The following is an 18,305-nucleotide window of genomic DNA, read 5'->3' as shown; positions in this document are numbered from 1 at the left end:
ATATTTATAATAGATAAATATATCTGAATTGAATTAAGATAAATAAAAGTTTTGTTCGATTTATAATAAAAGGTCACTCTTTTATCTTGCAGTGTTTAGAACTAATTTTTTATATCATTTTATATACTTTTAATTTACTAAAAAAAAAAAAAAAAAACTTTTTTATTGTATATATGTGGAGAATTTATCTATCGCATTTAATTTCAAAATTGTGCTTAATTTTGAAATTAAATTCGATTTCACTTGCTGCCAACTACAAATGAAAAATCTCTAATGAGGAGTCTTCTTATTTGAATGAAAACAACTAAAAGCCACCAAAATACGGAATAAATGCTCGACCTTAAGTGTTTTTCAGAAGAACAGAATCAAAATTACAGATATGTCATTCAGTTACATGATACACTTGTATATACATTTAATTTAAGATATTAGAACATCTTCCTTTTTACCTTAGACTCAAGCAATATGGGGAATTCCAAGTGTATTTGAATAAAATTTTATCAACAAATTAAATTTTAAAATTACAATTCCCTAAAGGAACACTCTAACTAGCAACAAAATCAAATCACGTGTTGAAAAATTAAATCCTTATATTAACGACATGTGAAAATCACGACCAATTCCTGGAACAAGAACATGAAAATCACAGTGTTTTGCAGTTTCATATACATTTGAGCAGAGACATCACATGGTTTGTGATAAGCACCCCAAATTTTAGTCTTCAAATTTTCCCCACAAATGTATCACTAAAATTAAAATCTACCTTAAAAAGGAAATATTGCAATTCTGGTAGAATTTCAAGTTTATGTAATCAAACGAAGTATAAAGGTACTGCCAAAAATCAAACAAAGCAGTTCCATAAATTTCTGTTAAAAAATGAAAAAAAATTAAGAAATTAAAAATTTAAAAACGAGAATCATTTCTAAATAGATATGGACTGTTATATATTAAAGAACCCATTCATATGACTTTTGCGTGTATCATAGTTGTAACCTTAAGAAATTGTAGCCTCGAGTGTTATGGAAAACGATAAAAATAATATTTCTGAGTCGAACGATATTTTTTTTATTGTAACTAATTCGAAAAAAATTGAATAAAGCTGACGGAACGTTTTGACAATGCAATATTTATTATAATATACTTCATTAATTAATTAGTTAAAATTAATCAATAAAAACAATTTTCACTTAATAATTAATTCGAGTTAATCGTAATATTATTGCTTTATAATTTCCGCATGAAATATTTTGAAAGAATATCGCATTTTTCAAATTTATCAAGTTCTGTAAATTTCAAATTTATGAAAATTAAAGACTAATGAAATGCTGAATTCAAAGGTAGAAAAAACTAATCTTTCGAATTCTTAAAAAGTATTAAAAATATGAAATTTCTCGAAAGTATAAAATATATATATATAACTTTTTTTCTCAATAACTGAACATTTTGAAGACTTTTGAATAATATTTTTCAAAAAATTCAAAATTGTTTCTTTAAAATGATTAATAATCATACTTTGAGCCATAATAGTAGCAGAAAAATGTTAAATTTCTCAGACAGAATTAAGAAATATGTAAAAGATAGAATTATCTTGGTTTTGGTTCTTATTGATTTTCTTTCCAAATATAAAAGTAATTAAGAACTTGAATATCTCGAGAAAATGATTTCTCATAAAATAGCAAACACTGTGAAAAATTGCATTTTAAGAATTCAACATCCAGTATCAAGAAATAAAAAAGAATACCGATTCGCTTCATAATAATAGACTATCGTTGAAATTTTTAAAAATTAGTAAGTAATAATTGGTTGAAATGTTAATTTAAATTTAAGATAGTTTCATTAAAAAAAAAAAAAAACTCAAGTGAAGTATAAATTGGGAAGCAAATTAAGCCTTGAAAATTCTTGAATCATTGAAAAACAGAAAATTAAATGTTACGGAAAGATGGTTGCCTTTCCAATATATATGAATTTTACGACGGAAATAATGTTTAAAATTCTTCTTCTGAAAAGTAAACAGAGAATAAAAAGTATGTTCTTGCTTCAAAATTTCTTAAAAGAAAATCAAAAAGAGGATGTTTCGTATTAAGAAAACACGAATGTCAAACAATTTTGAAATATGAAATAGTAAAATTTATAAGAAATAGAATAGTAAACACAACTAATTTATTTTGCAACAATCGGAAAAGTTCTTTTTATTTTAAATATTTGAAATCTTATGACTTATGAATGAATTTATGCTATAAATATTAAAAATATTTAAATAAGCTCAATAAATAATTTTAATATTTATAAAAGATCAAAAATTCGAATTATTTGGGACATTTTGACGATGAGGATAGCTAAAGTAAAACATTTAATTATATTAAGTGAATCAAGATTTAATATTGCCTTCTGAAAGTTCCAAATTCATAAAGGTTTTAGAAATCAAAAATATATAATTATCCGACATATCAAAATTTGGCTTTGGATTTTTGTAAGAAATTAAAACTTTTAGTTAGAAGAAGAAAGATTGCCTGGCTAGTATATTCAAATATTTATTAATAGATTTTATAATGCTGTGTTTTCTGGCAGTTGCCAGAATTGGAGAAAAATAACATTTGTGATGCCATTTTATTAAAATATTTTGTTGTGACCCCCAGATATTAAAAAAAATTAATTAATTAAAAGAAATAATCGATTATTCAATATAAATATTTATTTTATACATGAGAGTTAAACTGCTTAATCAAGAAGCCTTTCTCTGCGGACTTCAAACGCAAGAAAATATAATCGGTAATTGAAGTATTTTTTTATTTACAGTATATTTGGGCAACTAATTAGAATAGGTTATAAAAAAGTGATTAAAATTACTTTTTTTGACATTATTCCTAAGAAAGGAATAACTTTCAATAATATATTTTTTTCATTTATAATCAGAAAGATTGTTGTATGTGAACCATTTCAGAATTAATAAGATGTGGAGTTATAAAGGAAATGCTGCCCCAGGAAGATTACAAATTTCCTTTTTTTTAAGTATTGATACAAAAATTAGCGCAGTAATAAAAAAAATGATAACTAGTAATTTGTAATGTTTTCCCTTGAATGTTGTTTGTCTTATTAGTCATATAAATGTTATAAGACAATTCCAATATTAAATAATTAATTCCACTAATAATTAGCTAATTTAAAAATCTACTATTAAATAACTACTTTTCAATCATAAAGAATTACTCTGATCTATTACTAAGTAACTGCTTTTAAATTGTAATTAATTACTCTGATAAATCAAACAGCAGACAATTCCAATATTAAATTATCAATTGCTCTAATTTAGTTTAGTTATATTAACGTCCCGTTTGAAGCAACACTAGGGCTATTTTGGGACGGACCTCGTAATTTTGAACCGCGGTCAGATGACGAGGACGACACCTGAACTGGCACCCCCTCTCCACACCACACCAGTGGGAGAACGTTTGGTCAGCACAGATATAGCGAGCAACAGACCACCTTACACGACAGTTCTTCGGTGGAATCGGGTCTCGAACCTGAAACCTTACCACCAGGCCACCGCGACCCATAACTATTTTTAAATCATAAGATATAGCTCTGATATAGGAAACCAATAGGAATATCTCATCCAAGTTGTTCCTATTTCTGCGAAATTTGAAAAAAAAAAATATCACGATTTTCACGAATATCATTCAACATTTTATCAAGACTGTGTGTGTGTGTGTGTGTACATAAAAAAATATGTGAATAATTCATTATAAAATTATTTTGTACAATATTGAGGATTATAGTGCAAATATATTATAAAATTATTTTGTACAATATTGAATATTATATTGCAAATTTATTATAAAACTATTTGTACAACACTGAGGATTATATTGGAAATTTATTATAATACTACTTGTACAATATTGAGGATTATATTGCAAATTTATTATAAAAATACATTGTACAATATTGTAGATTATATTACACAATAATGGGGATTATATTGTGCAATATTGAGGATTATATTACACAATAATGGGTACAATACTGGAATAAAACAAATGGTACAATACTGGAAATAAATATTGAAAAATGTAACGAAACTGTTATTCGTTGTACTGTTTTAATATTATAAGGTATTGTGTTTTTCAAATGTTACAATATAGTGGATTACGTGGGCACTAGAAACGAATTTCAAATATATCAATTTCCGATTTCGAAAGCGATATTTTTTAAAACTCTTTCCCGTAATACTTGCCGTTTTTCTTCGTTTGTTTTAGCAAGAATTTGTTTAGCACTTCCGTTCTTTCTTTCTTTCTTTTTTTTTTTTTTGCAGAATAAGTTGCTTGTTTAAATGCTGATTCTATTGAATGTAAATTTTATTTCAATATTTAGCATTCAAATTTTTATCGAGACGTGTATGTGTGTGTGTGTTGTACAAAAAGAACAATTTGAGGAATTTTATTATAAAATTTTATTCAAAAAATGTATAAAAATACAAAAAATTGTATAAAACCACACCAAATATTCCCTTGTCCTCGATACCATAAACGCTCAACTGATTAAAAATGCATATCAAAACATAAATAGTTAACCATTCGGTATAATTCTTACAATTATACATATGAAATAAATAACAGCAACACAAATATGAAGTGCTAGTAAAACTAATAAACAGTTTAGAAGCAGTTTACAAAAGTGAAATAGATAATAAGGTAATGCGTGAGATTTTTTCATCCAGTACAAACCAATACCAATGCATCATTTCTAAGAAAAAATTATCACAGCAATTGCTTCAAAGATTTTAATAAGTAAAGAAAAAAACTGTAATTCTTTGAGAAGAACATTTCCATAAAATATAAGATTAACATTTATTTCGCAATGCAGTTACATAAAACCTTTTCAGAAGCAAAAAACGAAATATATAAAATACAGGAAAATGTAGTTATGAAAGAAATTTTTAGAAAATAAAAAGTAACGGACGAAACGAGTGAATGTTTGTTCGTTTTCAATCTAGAAAAATGAAAATTTTCAGACAACAAAAGACAACAATAACACATGTGGACAAAATTACAAATAACATAAATAACATTTAATAGCTGCCATAAGAAACATTGAATGTCATAATCACATATTGACCTTCATAACTTAATCGCATAACTGATAATTTTTGCAAATGAAGATTGAATTTGAAATTTTAGAATGACATAAAATGATTTTAAATTTATTAAACGGATCACTATTTTTATTTGATATAGTAAAATAATTTATAAATGTTGATAAGAATATTTTAAGTTTCAGAAAATATTGTCCATTGCATAAAATAATTATGTGCTATTTTTATAAAATCCATTTCACAGAAAATAAAAACAGTTATTTTGGATAATTGAAGGACAAAGCTATAAATGAGATTCTTAATATTTATTTTAATAGTAATTTTTTAATTGACCTCTTACTTGTGATTATCCAAATTTTAATATAAAAGAAAAAAAATTGAAAGCAATACAACATTTTCTATTACATCAAATTTAAAGGCCGTGATATATTATATATATACACTAATAAATTCATTTAAATATAAAAAAAATATCCCTATTTCTTTTTGCCTCTAAAATTCGGTTCCGGAAAAAAAATCCTTTAATTTTTTTTTTTTTTTTTTGATAAATTTCGAAATGCAATGCATAAAATTTAGAGATCAGAATCATAATACTGAAATTCGGTTGGAAAAGCAGATTTTCCAGATTTAGGATCCTTCAGTGCTGTTTTCATAGTGAATCGATAGATGGCGCTTCTTGTTCGCCATTTTCTTAGAATTCTTCCTGAAGCGGCAAGCAGCGATGAGGCAGGCAGAAAATCCGCACACTTCCACTAAGAAAAACCCGCCTGCTATCAATGCAAACATAGTCGGATCGAAGCAGAAGGTGGCATCCGAATTGGTTGTGGTTGAACTAAAAGTATGAAACAGTCCACTGCCTCCTTTCAGATCTGAAAATAAAATAAAAGCACAATTATTCAGAATATCTTACTCTTATGAATCGAATCATCTACAGTTCAAATAATCATTATGGATCTTTTAAAAGGAATCTTTTCTTATGGCAGGACAGATTTCTCATCTCCTTATGTATATAAGCCATTCTATAAAAATATTAGGATTTCATTCCCCTTTTGGAACTAATCCATCATTTCCCTAACCACCCTATAGATAATTTTATTACTTTATAATATCATACCATGCATGTTGTTAAGATTTATTGCTACTGAAGGAAGACAAGTACAATTTATACCATCATCTAGAAGCTCATATCTCTTATCTTCTAAAGAATTGAAAAAGAAGCAAAATAGTTTCACGTTTCTTCAACTACAAACAGTATTGAAAGATCATTTTGAGATTTCAAATTTTCCTTATCTAAACGTTGAAAACAATTAGAAAATAAGTATTTGTATACTGTTTTGAAATTTTAACGTTTTTCAAAAACTTTCATAGCATGCTTTTTGAAGAGAAGAATAAGAAAAATAGTAAAATGTTTATACTAATAAGAAATTTGGAAATAAGTTATTTTATGCACTAACCAGAAAAAGTTTATTTATAATCCAACTCCACTTCTTATGTTATTTAATACATGAGTGTGAATTCATAATCTTGTACCTTTGCCCTATAATTATCTCCCTAATTTCTAGTGACTTAATGGATTAAAGTGTAATAAAAGTAAAGAATACGAAGAAGAGGAAGGAATATGGATTCTATCTTTGGTTGTCCCTTAAAAAACATACTTGAGAAACTGGAGGATCGATGTATCTATTAGCAAGGAATTATTCACTGCTGTATGCTTTTGCTTCAAGCGAAAAAAAAAAGATAAAATTTCAATGAAAGTCATCCATTTGATAAAGCTAGCCCTATATACGTTATTTAAGTCAGATTCCTTTTTCAGTTGCTACACTGAAAAAAAAAGAAGAAAAAAAACCCATCAACATAAAATACCACATTTTCTTTTCATCATATATGACTTATGAATGTAGTTATATTGTTACGAAAATTGGCAAGTGATTGCACAGAAAACGCTTTAATCCGAGGAAATTCCATTAAACGTGAAGCATAGGTAACGAAAATAGCCGAATCGTACATAAAAAACATCACTTGTGGAAACCCATAGTTCAAGCAGATAGCAAATTGCTAAATAGGAAAAAAAAAAAAAAATAAGCTCCTTGTGGGAACAAAACCTGTGTAAGTTCCTACGAATACAAAGATTAATACTCCAAAAACAACAATTTTGCTTCAGTCTCTTGGCTTATATTTATTATTTTACATGGCAGGACGTCACATGGAGTTTTCTAATGGATCTCTAGTGTTCGCCCCTTATAGAGATAAAATCATAACTCTTGCATTTTCCAGAACCGTCATTTCTGCCACAAAAATCGCCAAGATCTGAAGCCATCGATCTGATATTGATTCAACATTAATTTAGAATCCCTGTAAATCTCTCTTTCCAGAGTGGAGAATAACAAGGCATAAAAGCAGGCAAGGCAATCAACATTATATTCGATGACAAGATGTCATTCTAATAAGATAATAAAAGAATTTGGTCGCATAGGTCACCAAAAAAGGATCACAGATCTTAACTAGGACAGTAGGAGAGAGGAATAAATTCCCGGTTTCATAGTCAAGTCCCTAATTTTAAGTAATAATTGAAATTTTACCCAAGCATATATTAATAAAAAAAAAGTGTTCGAAGGTTAAAAAGTGCAATAAAATAGTGCAAATATAAATTGTTCTAGTTTGTTTTAACTAAATCGTCATGGTTTATTTTTTGGTAAATTCGTTCATTTCATCGAATTTGTAATCAGAATCAATGGCATAAGACTAATGCAGAAAGATTCATAGAAATTTTTCAATTACTCATCTTAACTAATTAAGCAACCATTGTGCATACTAAGACACACACAAAAAATATCTAAAATAAAGACATCTATAAATAATGACTTAATGATTATTAACTCTTCACGATAAAAACTAATTATTCTAGTATCCATTAAGGGTTTTATTTATTTTTTGATGCTAGATTTTGTGTAAAATATACATATCTAATATCTTTTATCATTATTAAAATATTCAAAGGAGAAAAGAAAAAAAAGCAAGATTATGTCAGTAAAGCATAGCCTGCTAATTTTATTTCAATGAAAAATGAATCTTGTTGAAAGGTTCTATGAAAACAAACGAACTGCGGCTGAAAACTAGGGAAGAAAAAGTTCTGAAAATGGAGAAATAATTATCTCAAGGTATAAGAAAAGAAATCTAATGATTTTTCATGAACCGAAAAATACATTTACCAAATTTTTCGATGATTTTTTTTCTTTGTCGCGAAGATTCGTACGATACGAAATGTGCATTTCTTTCCATGTAATATGTTTCTTCCAAAGATAGGATTTGAAACAAGGATATAAAAAATAACCTCGAAGAATTTTGAGAATAAAAACTAGCACTTAATAACGTATAAGAAATGATAAAATCTAGAAATTTTTCTCATCAATCTTCATAAAGTTTGAAAGAACAGGAACACATTTTATCGATTTCAAATCTTTGCGGCTCGTATATTTTTCTGCAAAGCATGCTTAGAAAGAGAATAACAATGAAAAAAAGAATGCAGAATGTGTTGCTTTCGAGAAAAAATTTCTATTAAAAAAAAAGGCCTATTCTTCAACATCTAGTACAGAAACTGGTCCTGTAAAAGATAAGGAAATGACAATTCTTTGCAATCCATGCTATAAAATACAAAATATGTTGCAAGTGTTCCATTTTATTTCACTTTCCATTCCTCGTATACAAAGAATACAAAAAGAAAATATGTTAATAACCAAAACATTCGAATCCATGATTCTGATAAAATCCAAAATTTAGAGTTCCATTCAATTTTCTCTCAACCATTTTTAATAACACAGCGAGTTTAGTAGATGGAATCTGACACAGGAATTGTCAATAGAAATGGAAGTTAAGGCCAAATGTTTGTTAAAATTCCTCACTTATAGGGTTGATTGCCTGCTATTCTATCTTTGAATAAATTCGATATCTAAAACCGGATCATACTAGTTAAAAGAAATTCTGTAGTCGCCAGCACGTCGAAATTTCTACTCATTCAAAAAAGGCTATGCAGAATATTATTTATTTCTCTTCATTATAAAGTGAAAATGGACATAAAACGTTAGGAGGTAATATAAATATGCAAGAATGTAAAAGGTAAGAATATTTTCTCAAAATTATTTTACTGAAATAAATTATCAACAGAAATAAATTTTACTGAAATTTTATAAATTAATTTACAGAAATTTTACTAAATTAAAATATAAAAAATTCCCATATTTTGTTATAAATTGCTTAGGAATTGCTATGAGCCCTATCATGGAGAAAAAAAATCGAGAAACTGCAGTTTTGATAGGCACTTTTATTCAAATAAAATATACTTATTGCCAATTTATTAAAATTATTAATATTAAAAAAGTGACGATAAGGCGCTTTTTTTTTCACTTGACATATGTCAATAACACTCCATTTCATTTCATCCTCATAAAAATCATTGAAAAACCATAGTTTGCTTATCAGGGTAAACAAATTTTTCCGTATGTATAGCAATTATCCTAAAAAAAAATTACTCATTTTTAGTTACTCATTTAAAAAAAGTTACTCATCAAAAAAAGTTACTCATTTTTACAACAATGCAAACAATCTCTTTATTATTATTCTATCAGTCTTTACTTTTCTATGTAAGCAAAGATTTTATAATACCTATTTTTGGCCATAATCGGGCAAAAAATATAAACAGGGTTGATTGTATCAAGATCATTATCATTTATATAGAAAATTATTACGAAATAGATTTAACTTTTCAGAAATACTGTTCATGTCCTGTTGACATTCTAGAAAGCACCGCCTGTTGATCAATATTATGCAATATTATATTGTCACGTAAATGAAGTTAGCGTAGACAAACCGTGTGTTACCTAAAGCCAAAGATAAAACTATTAAATCTGAACTTTGAGACTTTAGTCAAGGAACTAAACCTTACATCGACATTTTTCTACAAGGCGAAATAATTCGAATCTTCCAGGTTTAGGAAGATACAGAAGTTAGAAGAACATTCTAGAACTGCCGAGAAATAACAAAAAGTAAACCAATAACAAAGCAATTTTTAGGCAGCTGGCCTGCAGTCAGATCCGAACAAGCAAACTGTCGTTTTCACATCATATATAGCATTTTACCATTGTGCCATTCATTTTGCGCCCAGTTAAAACAAGTTTTATTACAATATTACATTATTCAATATTCAACACTATTACAAAATATTCCGAATATTGTTTTATATCATATCGTATTGTATAATGTGCTACTAGGAATGCCTGATTTTTATTCTGTTACTTTGATGGTAGTCTAGGCTTCATCATAGCCTTCATGCTTCATCATTAAATGTTTCCGGGAGAAAGCGAAGCAAATAATTCATCACAGATTTATATGTAAAATAAAGTAACTGATTGCAATAATAATGTAATTAAAATAATTGACTGCAACAAACTTTTTCAAATGAAATTTTCGAAATCCATGTCATATGTAAGATTACATTATATGAGGTGTCACAACAAAATCATACTTGCGACCTACCCAAAAATACAAAGGAGATATACCACAACAAGGGCAAAATATCCTTGAGTTGTTACAGCAAAACATTGTGATTTCAGTGAACGTTACATATTAATCGTCTAAAGCACGAAGTTAAATGATTGTTGACTAAACGATGATACTGCCCACAGTGCCATCTAGCGAAAAAATTAGGAATTAATATGCTTACCTCGAAAATGATATTAGATACAGGGGAAAATTCAATTACAGACATGTAAGGAAACAAAGGAATGAGATGGAGTTTCATTAGTTCAGAATGATCAACAAAATAATTACGATATCTTCACGATATTGCTCGGCATTCAATGTATCGAAAATCATCTTGGAAATATCATGCTGTAATTTGTAATAATAGGAGAACATCATTGATGACGGAGAGTGTTGTATCTTTTATTTTGCAAATTCACACATTTCAATGAAATTTATTTAAATAATTTATAAAATAATTCTTTGGTCTGAGTTATATATAAATAGAAAGTAAATGAAAAAAATTTAAACTACAAATTATAAAAAAAGTATTTAATATATTCGAGCAACGAAATATGACAGAAGGGAAAACCTGTTGATTGTTTCCTCAATGTCTTTCACGACCACGAAGTCCTGGTGGTAAGGTCTCGGCTTCGGAACCAAAGGATTTTAGGTTCAAGGCCAGATTCCACCAAAGAACTATCGTGCAAGTGGGTCTGATGCACGGTAAATCCGGCGAGGCCAAACATCATTCCAATGGTATGATGTGTAAGTTTAGAGAGGGATGTGCCAGATCAAGTGTCGTCCTCGTCAGCTGACTGCGGTTAAAAATACAAAATCCATCCCAAAATAACCCTAGAATTGCCTAAAAGCGGGACGTTAACATAAATAACTAAATTAAATGTCTCGATATCTTTCAGATGAAGTTCAAAAGTGTTGGAAGAGGAAGAAGGTTTAATACAAGTTGCCAAACAGAGCTTAATAAAATTCTGGGACTAGAAATATGGTATTTTAATGAAAAAAAGCAAATAATTTTATGCATCTGTGCGATTAAACGTGATTCCAGGACCGCACCCCGCTTTTCTAGATTGAAATGGAAGCTTCCTTTTTATTGGAGTGAAAATTTTTAGATGCTAAAGATTAATAAAAACAGCATATAGTTCAAAATAAAACTCATTTAAAGTTTTTCACGAAAACTTTCGCTTAACTGAACTTTCTTCTCGCACACTAACTTTTATCAAGCATTTTTAGCTGTTTGCTTGACAGAAGATTTCAAGCATGAAATTCTTCTGCAATTTTCAGAACTTTTATGCACATATCCTGCTGCAAGAATTTCTAAAAAATACAATGCACATTTTTTACAATGCCCTTCTTTATTCTTGACGTAGATGACACTTTTGAAAGCTATCTGTACGGGTTGAACAGCCCATACAAGGCTGGCTTAGAAAAGCAGTGGCCCTTGAACAACTTGGACTATGCATTGCGTGCTTATTCACGTTGAACATGACTTTTCTACGTTGAACTGAGCCAGCGAAAACACTTTGAAAAGGAAACTTTTTTTTCCCTCAGTCTCCTCTTTTCGATTTCACATTGGTTCTTTGGCAGGGTTTTAAAAGATTAGCTCAGCTTCTTTAAGAATCTTCTTTCCATTTATTTCTTCACTCGCATGGCACACGGAAAGCCAAAAAAGGGAATCTAACGGTCGAAGTTAGGAAAGAAAAAAAAATTAAGAAAAGTTCAGGAAACTAGCGAATAAAAAAAATGTCAAGAAGAAAATAACGAGTATGTAAAATAAAAGAAAAAAATTCAAATAAAGAGAGAAAAAAAAAATCCACAGCTGCTAAACTTTTCGTCGCTCAAGTTGAACATCGGGAGGAAATAATAATACTTTTCTGGTACGAAATTGAAAAACGCTGAAATTAAAATACTTTAAAATTAAAATGCAGCAAGAATCTGTTAAAGGCGTGAAAGGGACAAAAAAATACCATTAAAAAACTGTGAAGTGTATGAGAGAAAATGTAAAGTAAGTGAAATAATCAGTAAGACTCCTTGGAAAATCTCTTTATTGTTTGGCAATAACTCTTCATGGAAACTTTATTCCCTAGTTCGATTACGATTTTTTTCTCCCTTTTTCTCTTTTATTTCGCTAGTTCATTTGTTCTTTGGAAATTTTTCGCTTCATTTTAAGGCTTATTATTTCCTGGGGAATCCATTACAACGTGGGAAAACGATTTCGTCTCCCTTAATATATAACGCGTCTTACTTATTTATTTTTTTAATTTGACAGTTAAAGTAGCAACTTCTCTGTGAGTGAAACATATTGGAGACACGATTTCTCCTCATTAAATTGGCAGCTGGGATAAGGAATGAACTTTTTATTCTTGAAAAGGGATGCATTCTCAGAAATTGAATCCTCAACTTCTAGGAACGGCTTTTTCTGTAGTTGTTTATTTTCTTTTTTGGTAAAATAAAACTAAAATATATATATATATATATGATGTAAGAATAGAAAAGCAGATGGCACCGGCTGGATTTTGAGGAGTCTAACAATCAGATCGTGTCTTATTAATTTCGACAAAACTTTTATTTTTGTAAACACTCTTCGAAAAGAATTTTTTATATTTTATTTAACATTGTGTAAGACTTTACTTTTCGCTTGATTTAGTTTGTTCTAACCAAGTGTTCGATATCGTTGACACTTTTTAAATGTTACTTATAACATCTTCAGTAAAATCTTAATTAAATCCGAAAGAAAATACTTTTTGTGTGTTTATTTAATTAAAATTACATAAAAAAGTAAGATTTTGATAATATTAGATCTATCAAACATGAATGCTTGCATAGGAAGTAGAAAGTATTATCTTTTATCTTTTTTATATGTTTCTCATATACTATTAAAATACACTGTATATAAATTCTTATTGAAACATTAAGAAAATTACTCTTTTCAATCAAATTCATTTTCAAATCTTGCGAATTTATTTCCATTTACTTTAAAGATTAAGTCCGTAGTTTTATACGAAAACTTTTATTTTGTGCAAATATTTTTAATTTTTTAAATTTACTTTTTACAATTGGAAGACAGTTTACGTTATTTGTCATCTTAGATAACTGAACAATTGAAGCCTTTTAAACCACTTCAAATTCAACAATGATGAAAGGCTATTCGTTTTTGCCAGGTGCAAATACTAAAATATATACAGTATATTTACTGTATACAATAAAATTTACACTACTGAAAATTTTATGATCCGAAAGCAAGAAGGAGATAACATTTTCTCAACTTTAAGTGACCAGATGTTTGAATCTTTTACATAAGAAGAATGTGACCATGTAGAAAGTTCACCCAATACTCTGTATAGAAAGTTATTATTACATTAATGATTAAAAAATCAATGTTTTCACCATCAAGTAAGGACTTTACAAGAGTATAATAATCAGAATATGTTCAGTAATGGAAATATAGTGCATAACTTTTAACCACCTAAACATTTGAAAACCCCTCGTTTGCTGCAGGACTGCTTCTTCAATTCATTTTATGTGCACTGTTTTTCATATTCTTTTCATTTTTCAATCTTACACAATCTGTTGTTTACTTTTTAAACAATTATAAAGACAATGTCCTTTATTATAAAGATAATAATTATGCATATATTATATTTATATATCGTTCCTCTTTGTAATTTTAAATGACATATTTTGCCTTAAAATATACATGAAAATTTTAGTATTACCTATCATCGACTCGAAAATCTTCGACCATATTTGCAATCATAATTTAATACTTTAATGTTGCTTGTGCTTGTTTATTTCTACGGAAGCAACTATTCGGATGGAAACAAGACACTATTTCTCCTCTTTTCATTTCAATGCTTAAAAATATCTATTTAACTCTATAAACACAGCAAGATTCCAAATGCCAGTTCAACGTTGCAATGGAGGGCGTCCAGGGAACCTCTTTATAGATACGAAATTCCTCTCTTTTTCTTCATGTGTGAATGGTTGAACACCCGAGGCCCGCGTTTTGTTCATTAAAAATGCTCGCTCATTTGTGATTTGGAGAATAGGGACGCTTTAGAGAACTTTCTAAAGATCACCGAGCAAGAATTTTCTTAAGAGCTATCAGCTAAGTGGAGCCATCTTATGTATGTCAACCTCTTAAGAATATAGGCTATATTTGTGTGTTTCTAGGGGGATAGACAACTCTTATATTTGAAAGAGGAACTCTGTCTTTTCATTTTTTTTAAGGTACCTGGACTCGAATGATTTTAAGAATAACAGAGTCAATTTGTATGATAATTATAATGATCCGTTTTATCTAATATTTCTTCTCATATTTTCTTCTTTCAATTACATGAAATTGTATAAGCAAATATTTATTTGTTGAATATTCTAAACTATAATGTATTTAACTAGACAGATTGGCCAAGAATGATGCCTGTAATATAGAAACAAATTATTTCCATTTGCAATGTGAAACAGCTCTCTTTGTTTCTAGAATAGCAGTATACGATTTTAACTCTGGCTGTAGCAGACTTTATAAAAATCGAGCACTTACATAATATTTACAGTTGCAAATCGATACAATAATTATTTGAATGTTTTGTCCAGCTCTTAGATAAAGGTAAGGTAATATTTTTCCTCTTTTCATTTTAATACTATATATTGTATCATATCATCAATAACAATAGCATCAAGTTATGAATTTATTGAAAAGAATTGGTACGGCTCGATTGTCTACGACTCTAATGAAAGAATTCACCGGTACGTATATAGATTTACATAAACAAAATAAATGGATCAATGATAATTGGATAAAATAAGGAAAATGATAAATGAAAATTGGATAAAATGAGATGCTTTATTTTATTTCCAAGTAATGAGAAAACTATCGTGGGGGACAGACTGTGTTAAGTTGCCTAATATATAGATTTCATGACCAGCAAACTTCCAAATTAAGAACAATTAATTATTTATTTAAGAATCAAGTTAAATTATGAAGCACATTTTATCCTAAATTTGGGACTACTCAATTACAACCACGTGCAATTACCAAGAGATCACTTCTATAGCGTCTTAATTCAGTTTGCTCTAGTGTAAAGATCAAGCCTAAAAATCGACCATATACATATAACCAATTCGTTTGAAGGAGAGAAAAAAAATAATAAGCACTCCATATATCGAAATCGTTTTTGATCTGTTTCCGCTTAAATGGTACGATGTAAGGTTCAATACATTTTACTTTTATGCTTTGTTGATATGTTTATAAAACACATCGTGTTTCAAAAATATACCATACCTAAAAGTGATGGTGCAGTGACAGGGGAAGCATAGTTTTCTGGCACGAGCGATTTAACACTCGCGAAGTCGTCGGCTTGAATGGCAATGCTTCTAGAAAGAGTAACAGATGACAACACTTCCTCGGTACCGGACTCTCTTTTCTTACGCCCGAATGAGAAAACTGTTTCTGTATCATCCTCTCTACGGCCTGTTGGGATTTGGCACACCACCTAATATTATAAAATTCTAAATTATTAATCTAAATATAAATAAAGGCTTATAAATAAGTGCATATTAATTGGCACACCACCTAAGATTATAAAATACCAAATTATTAATCGAAATATAAATAAATTTATATTAATTGACATAACACCTAAGATTATAAAATACCAAATTATTAATTGAAATATAAATAAAGTTTTATAAATAAGTGTGTTTCAATTAACACATCACCTAAGATTAAAAAATACCAAATCATTAATTAAAATATAAATAAAGGTTTCTGAATAAGTACGTATTAATTGCACGCTACCTAATATTATAAAATTCTAAATTATTAATCTAAATATAAATAAAGGTTTATAAATAAGTGTGCTTAATTGGCACAACATCTAAGAATATAAAATATCAAATTATTCATCGAAAAATAAATAAATGTTTATAAATAAGTGAACATTAATTGGCACGCCATCTTAGATTATAAAATTCCAAATTATTAATCGAAATATAAATAAAACTTTATAAATAAATGTGCATTAACTGGCACAACACCTAAGATTATAATATATCAAATTATTAACTAAAGTATAAATAAAGGTTTATAAATAAGTGTATATTAATTAGCACACCATCTAAGATTATAAAATATCAAATTATTACTTAAAATATCAATAAAAGTTTACAAATAAGTGTATATTAATTGGCACACCACATAGGAATATAAAATACCAAATTATTTATCGAAATATAAATAAAGGTTTATAGATAAGTGGATATTAATTGGTAAACTGGGGTGAGAATGTCTGTTTTAGAAATTTACAAAATCATATAAAATGCAACAGCTTATAAAATAAAATATATTCTGAATTTCAATTGTCATTACTCTGCAGATCTACACTCATTAAAAGGATTTAAGTATAATTCAAGTTTCAGTAAAATTATGTTTTTTATGATAAATTGAAGAGTTATATTTTCCAAATATATAGTTACACTTTGACCCATAAATTGCTCGCTCTAGCTTATATACTTTATTAAATGCTCAATTATTTGAAGAAGTTATACATTTTATTTCACCAGTGACATTCATTTAAAAACGTATTAATTGATAAGAAGTAATGGGCAAAATCGTTTGAGTAATTAAAATTCCTATTTAAAAATATAACAATAATCAGCAAACAGATAAATTCTTTTTTTAACGAATATTTAGATTTTTATTAATAGTATTTTATGCTTATGTAACTAAAGGCATCACATTTCAGAAGTTCAAGTGTCAGATTTTAGAAATCAAAAAGAAAAAAATATATTTGTACATTTAATACATTACAACTCGTTTTTAATTTATTTATATTAAAACATATTTATTTATTAAAGATATAAAAACTAATACAATCACATTATCCTAGTGGTTTTCTTTCTTACTAAATATGTATTTGAAAAAAAATATGCTAACAATAAGTAACGGAACAAAAACATTCGATTACGTATATTTATTAATTAAATACAATATTTTCATAATTAAAAAAAATTATAGCCTTATTTATGTATGCACTAATTTAATGTTTCATATACATATAGAAACTTTCCATTGAGTAATAATTTCACATTATTTTTAAAAACTATATCTTAGTTTATTTAGATAATATTTAATAATTATTATTAAATAATGAGATTCTACTTAATAGAAAGAAAACAATATTTTGGATGAAAGTCTCCTCTTAAAGAATGTTATTAATTTCAACGGAAATGCTCTTTTGCAAATTTTAACAAATTATTTAATTCGAAAAATTTCTCTAATTTGCATTCCATATACTATTTCCAAACCTTGCACCAAGCTAAAAAAAAATAATACTATATCATGACCAAATAGCTTTATATAAAACCGAAAATGAAATCGGCATTTTTTTTCTTCCTTAAAACTTTTGAACAAATACTAATAACGCGATTTTATCTTTTGTAAAATATGAGCTAAACTACTGAACATTTGAAAGCTAATAATCGACATTTTGCATTACATTATCGGCATTGCATAACATTATCGACATTATATCAGCTTCAATGAACTAAATTTCATTTTGTCGAGTTTAAATAAAATTATCTAAAGTATTTCAAGATGATAATGAAAAAAAAATGAATTAAAGAAAGTTATTAATGACTATATATTTTTATTATCATTTGGTGAACACATTTGAACAATCAA

The 18,305-nt window shown here is 27.8% G+C and overlaps 1 protein-coding gene across 2 annotated transcripts in view; it reads right to left on the bottom strand.

Moving 5' to 3' along the window:
* Positions 1-5,415: 5,415 nt before the first annotated feature.
* Positions 5,416-18,305, bottom strand: part of LOC129962605 (uncharacterized) — a 294,801-nt gene continuing 281,911 nt past the window's right edge. For both annotated transcript variants that reach the window (XM_056076468.1, XM_056076553.1), the window contains exons 14-15: positions 15,906-16,116; positions 5,416-5,961 (exon numbers count right to left, since the gene is read on the bottom strand). In XM_056076468.1, the coding sequence (XP_055932443.1) occupies positions 5,720-5,961; positions 15,906-16,116 (453 nt within the window). In that variant the 3' untranslated portion in view covers positions 5,416-5,719. The remainder of the gene's footprint in view (positions 5,962-15,905; positions 16,117-18,305) is intronic.

The sequence above is a fragment of the Argiope bruennichi genome, chromosome 1, assembly GCF_947563725.1.
Source record: "Argiope bruennichi chromosome 1, qqArgBrue1.1, whole genome shotgun sequence".
Taxonomy (NCBI): Eukaryota; Metazoa; Arthropoda; class Arachnida; order Araneae; family Araneidae; genus Argiope; species Argiope bruennichi.
Note: the sequence above shows the minus strand (reverse complement) of the source record. Positions and strands in the feature narration are given on the sequence as shown.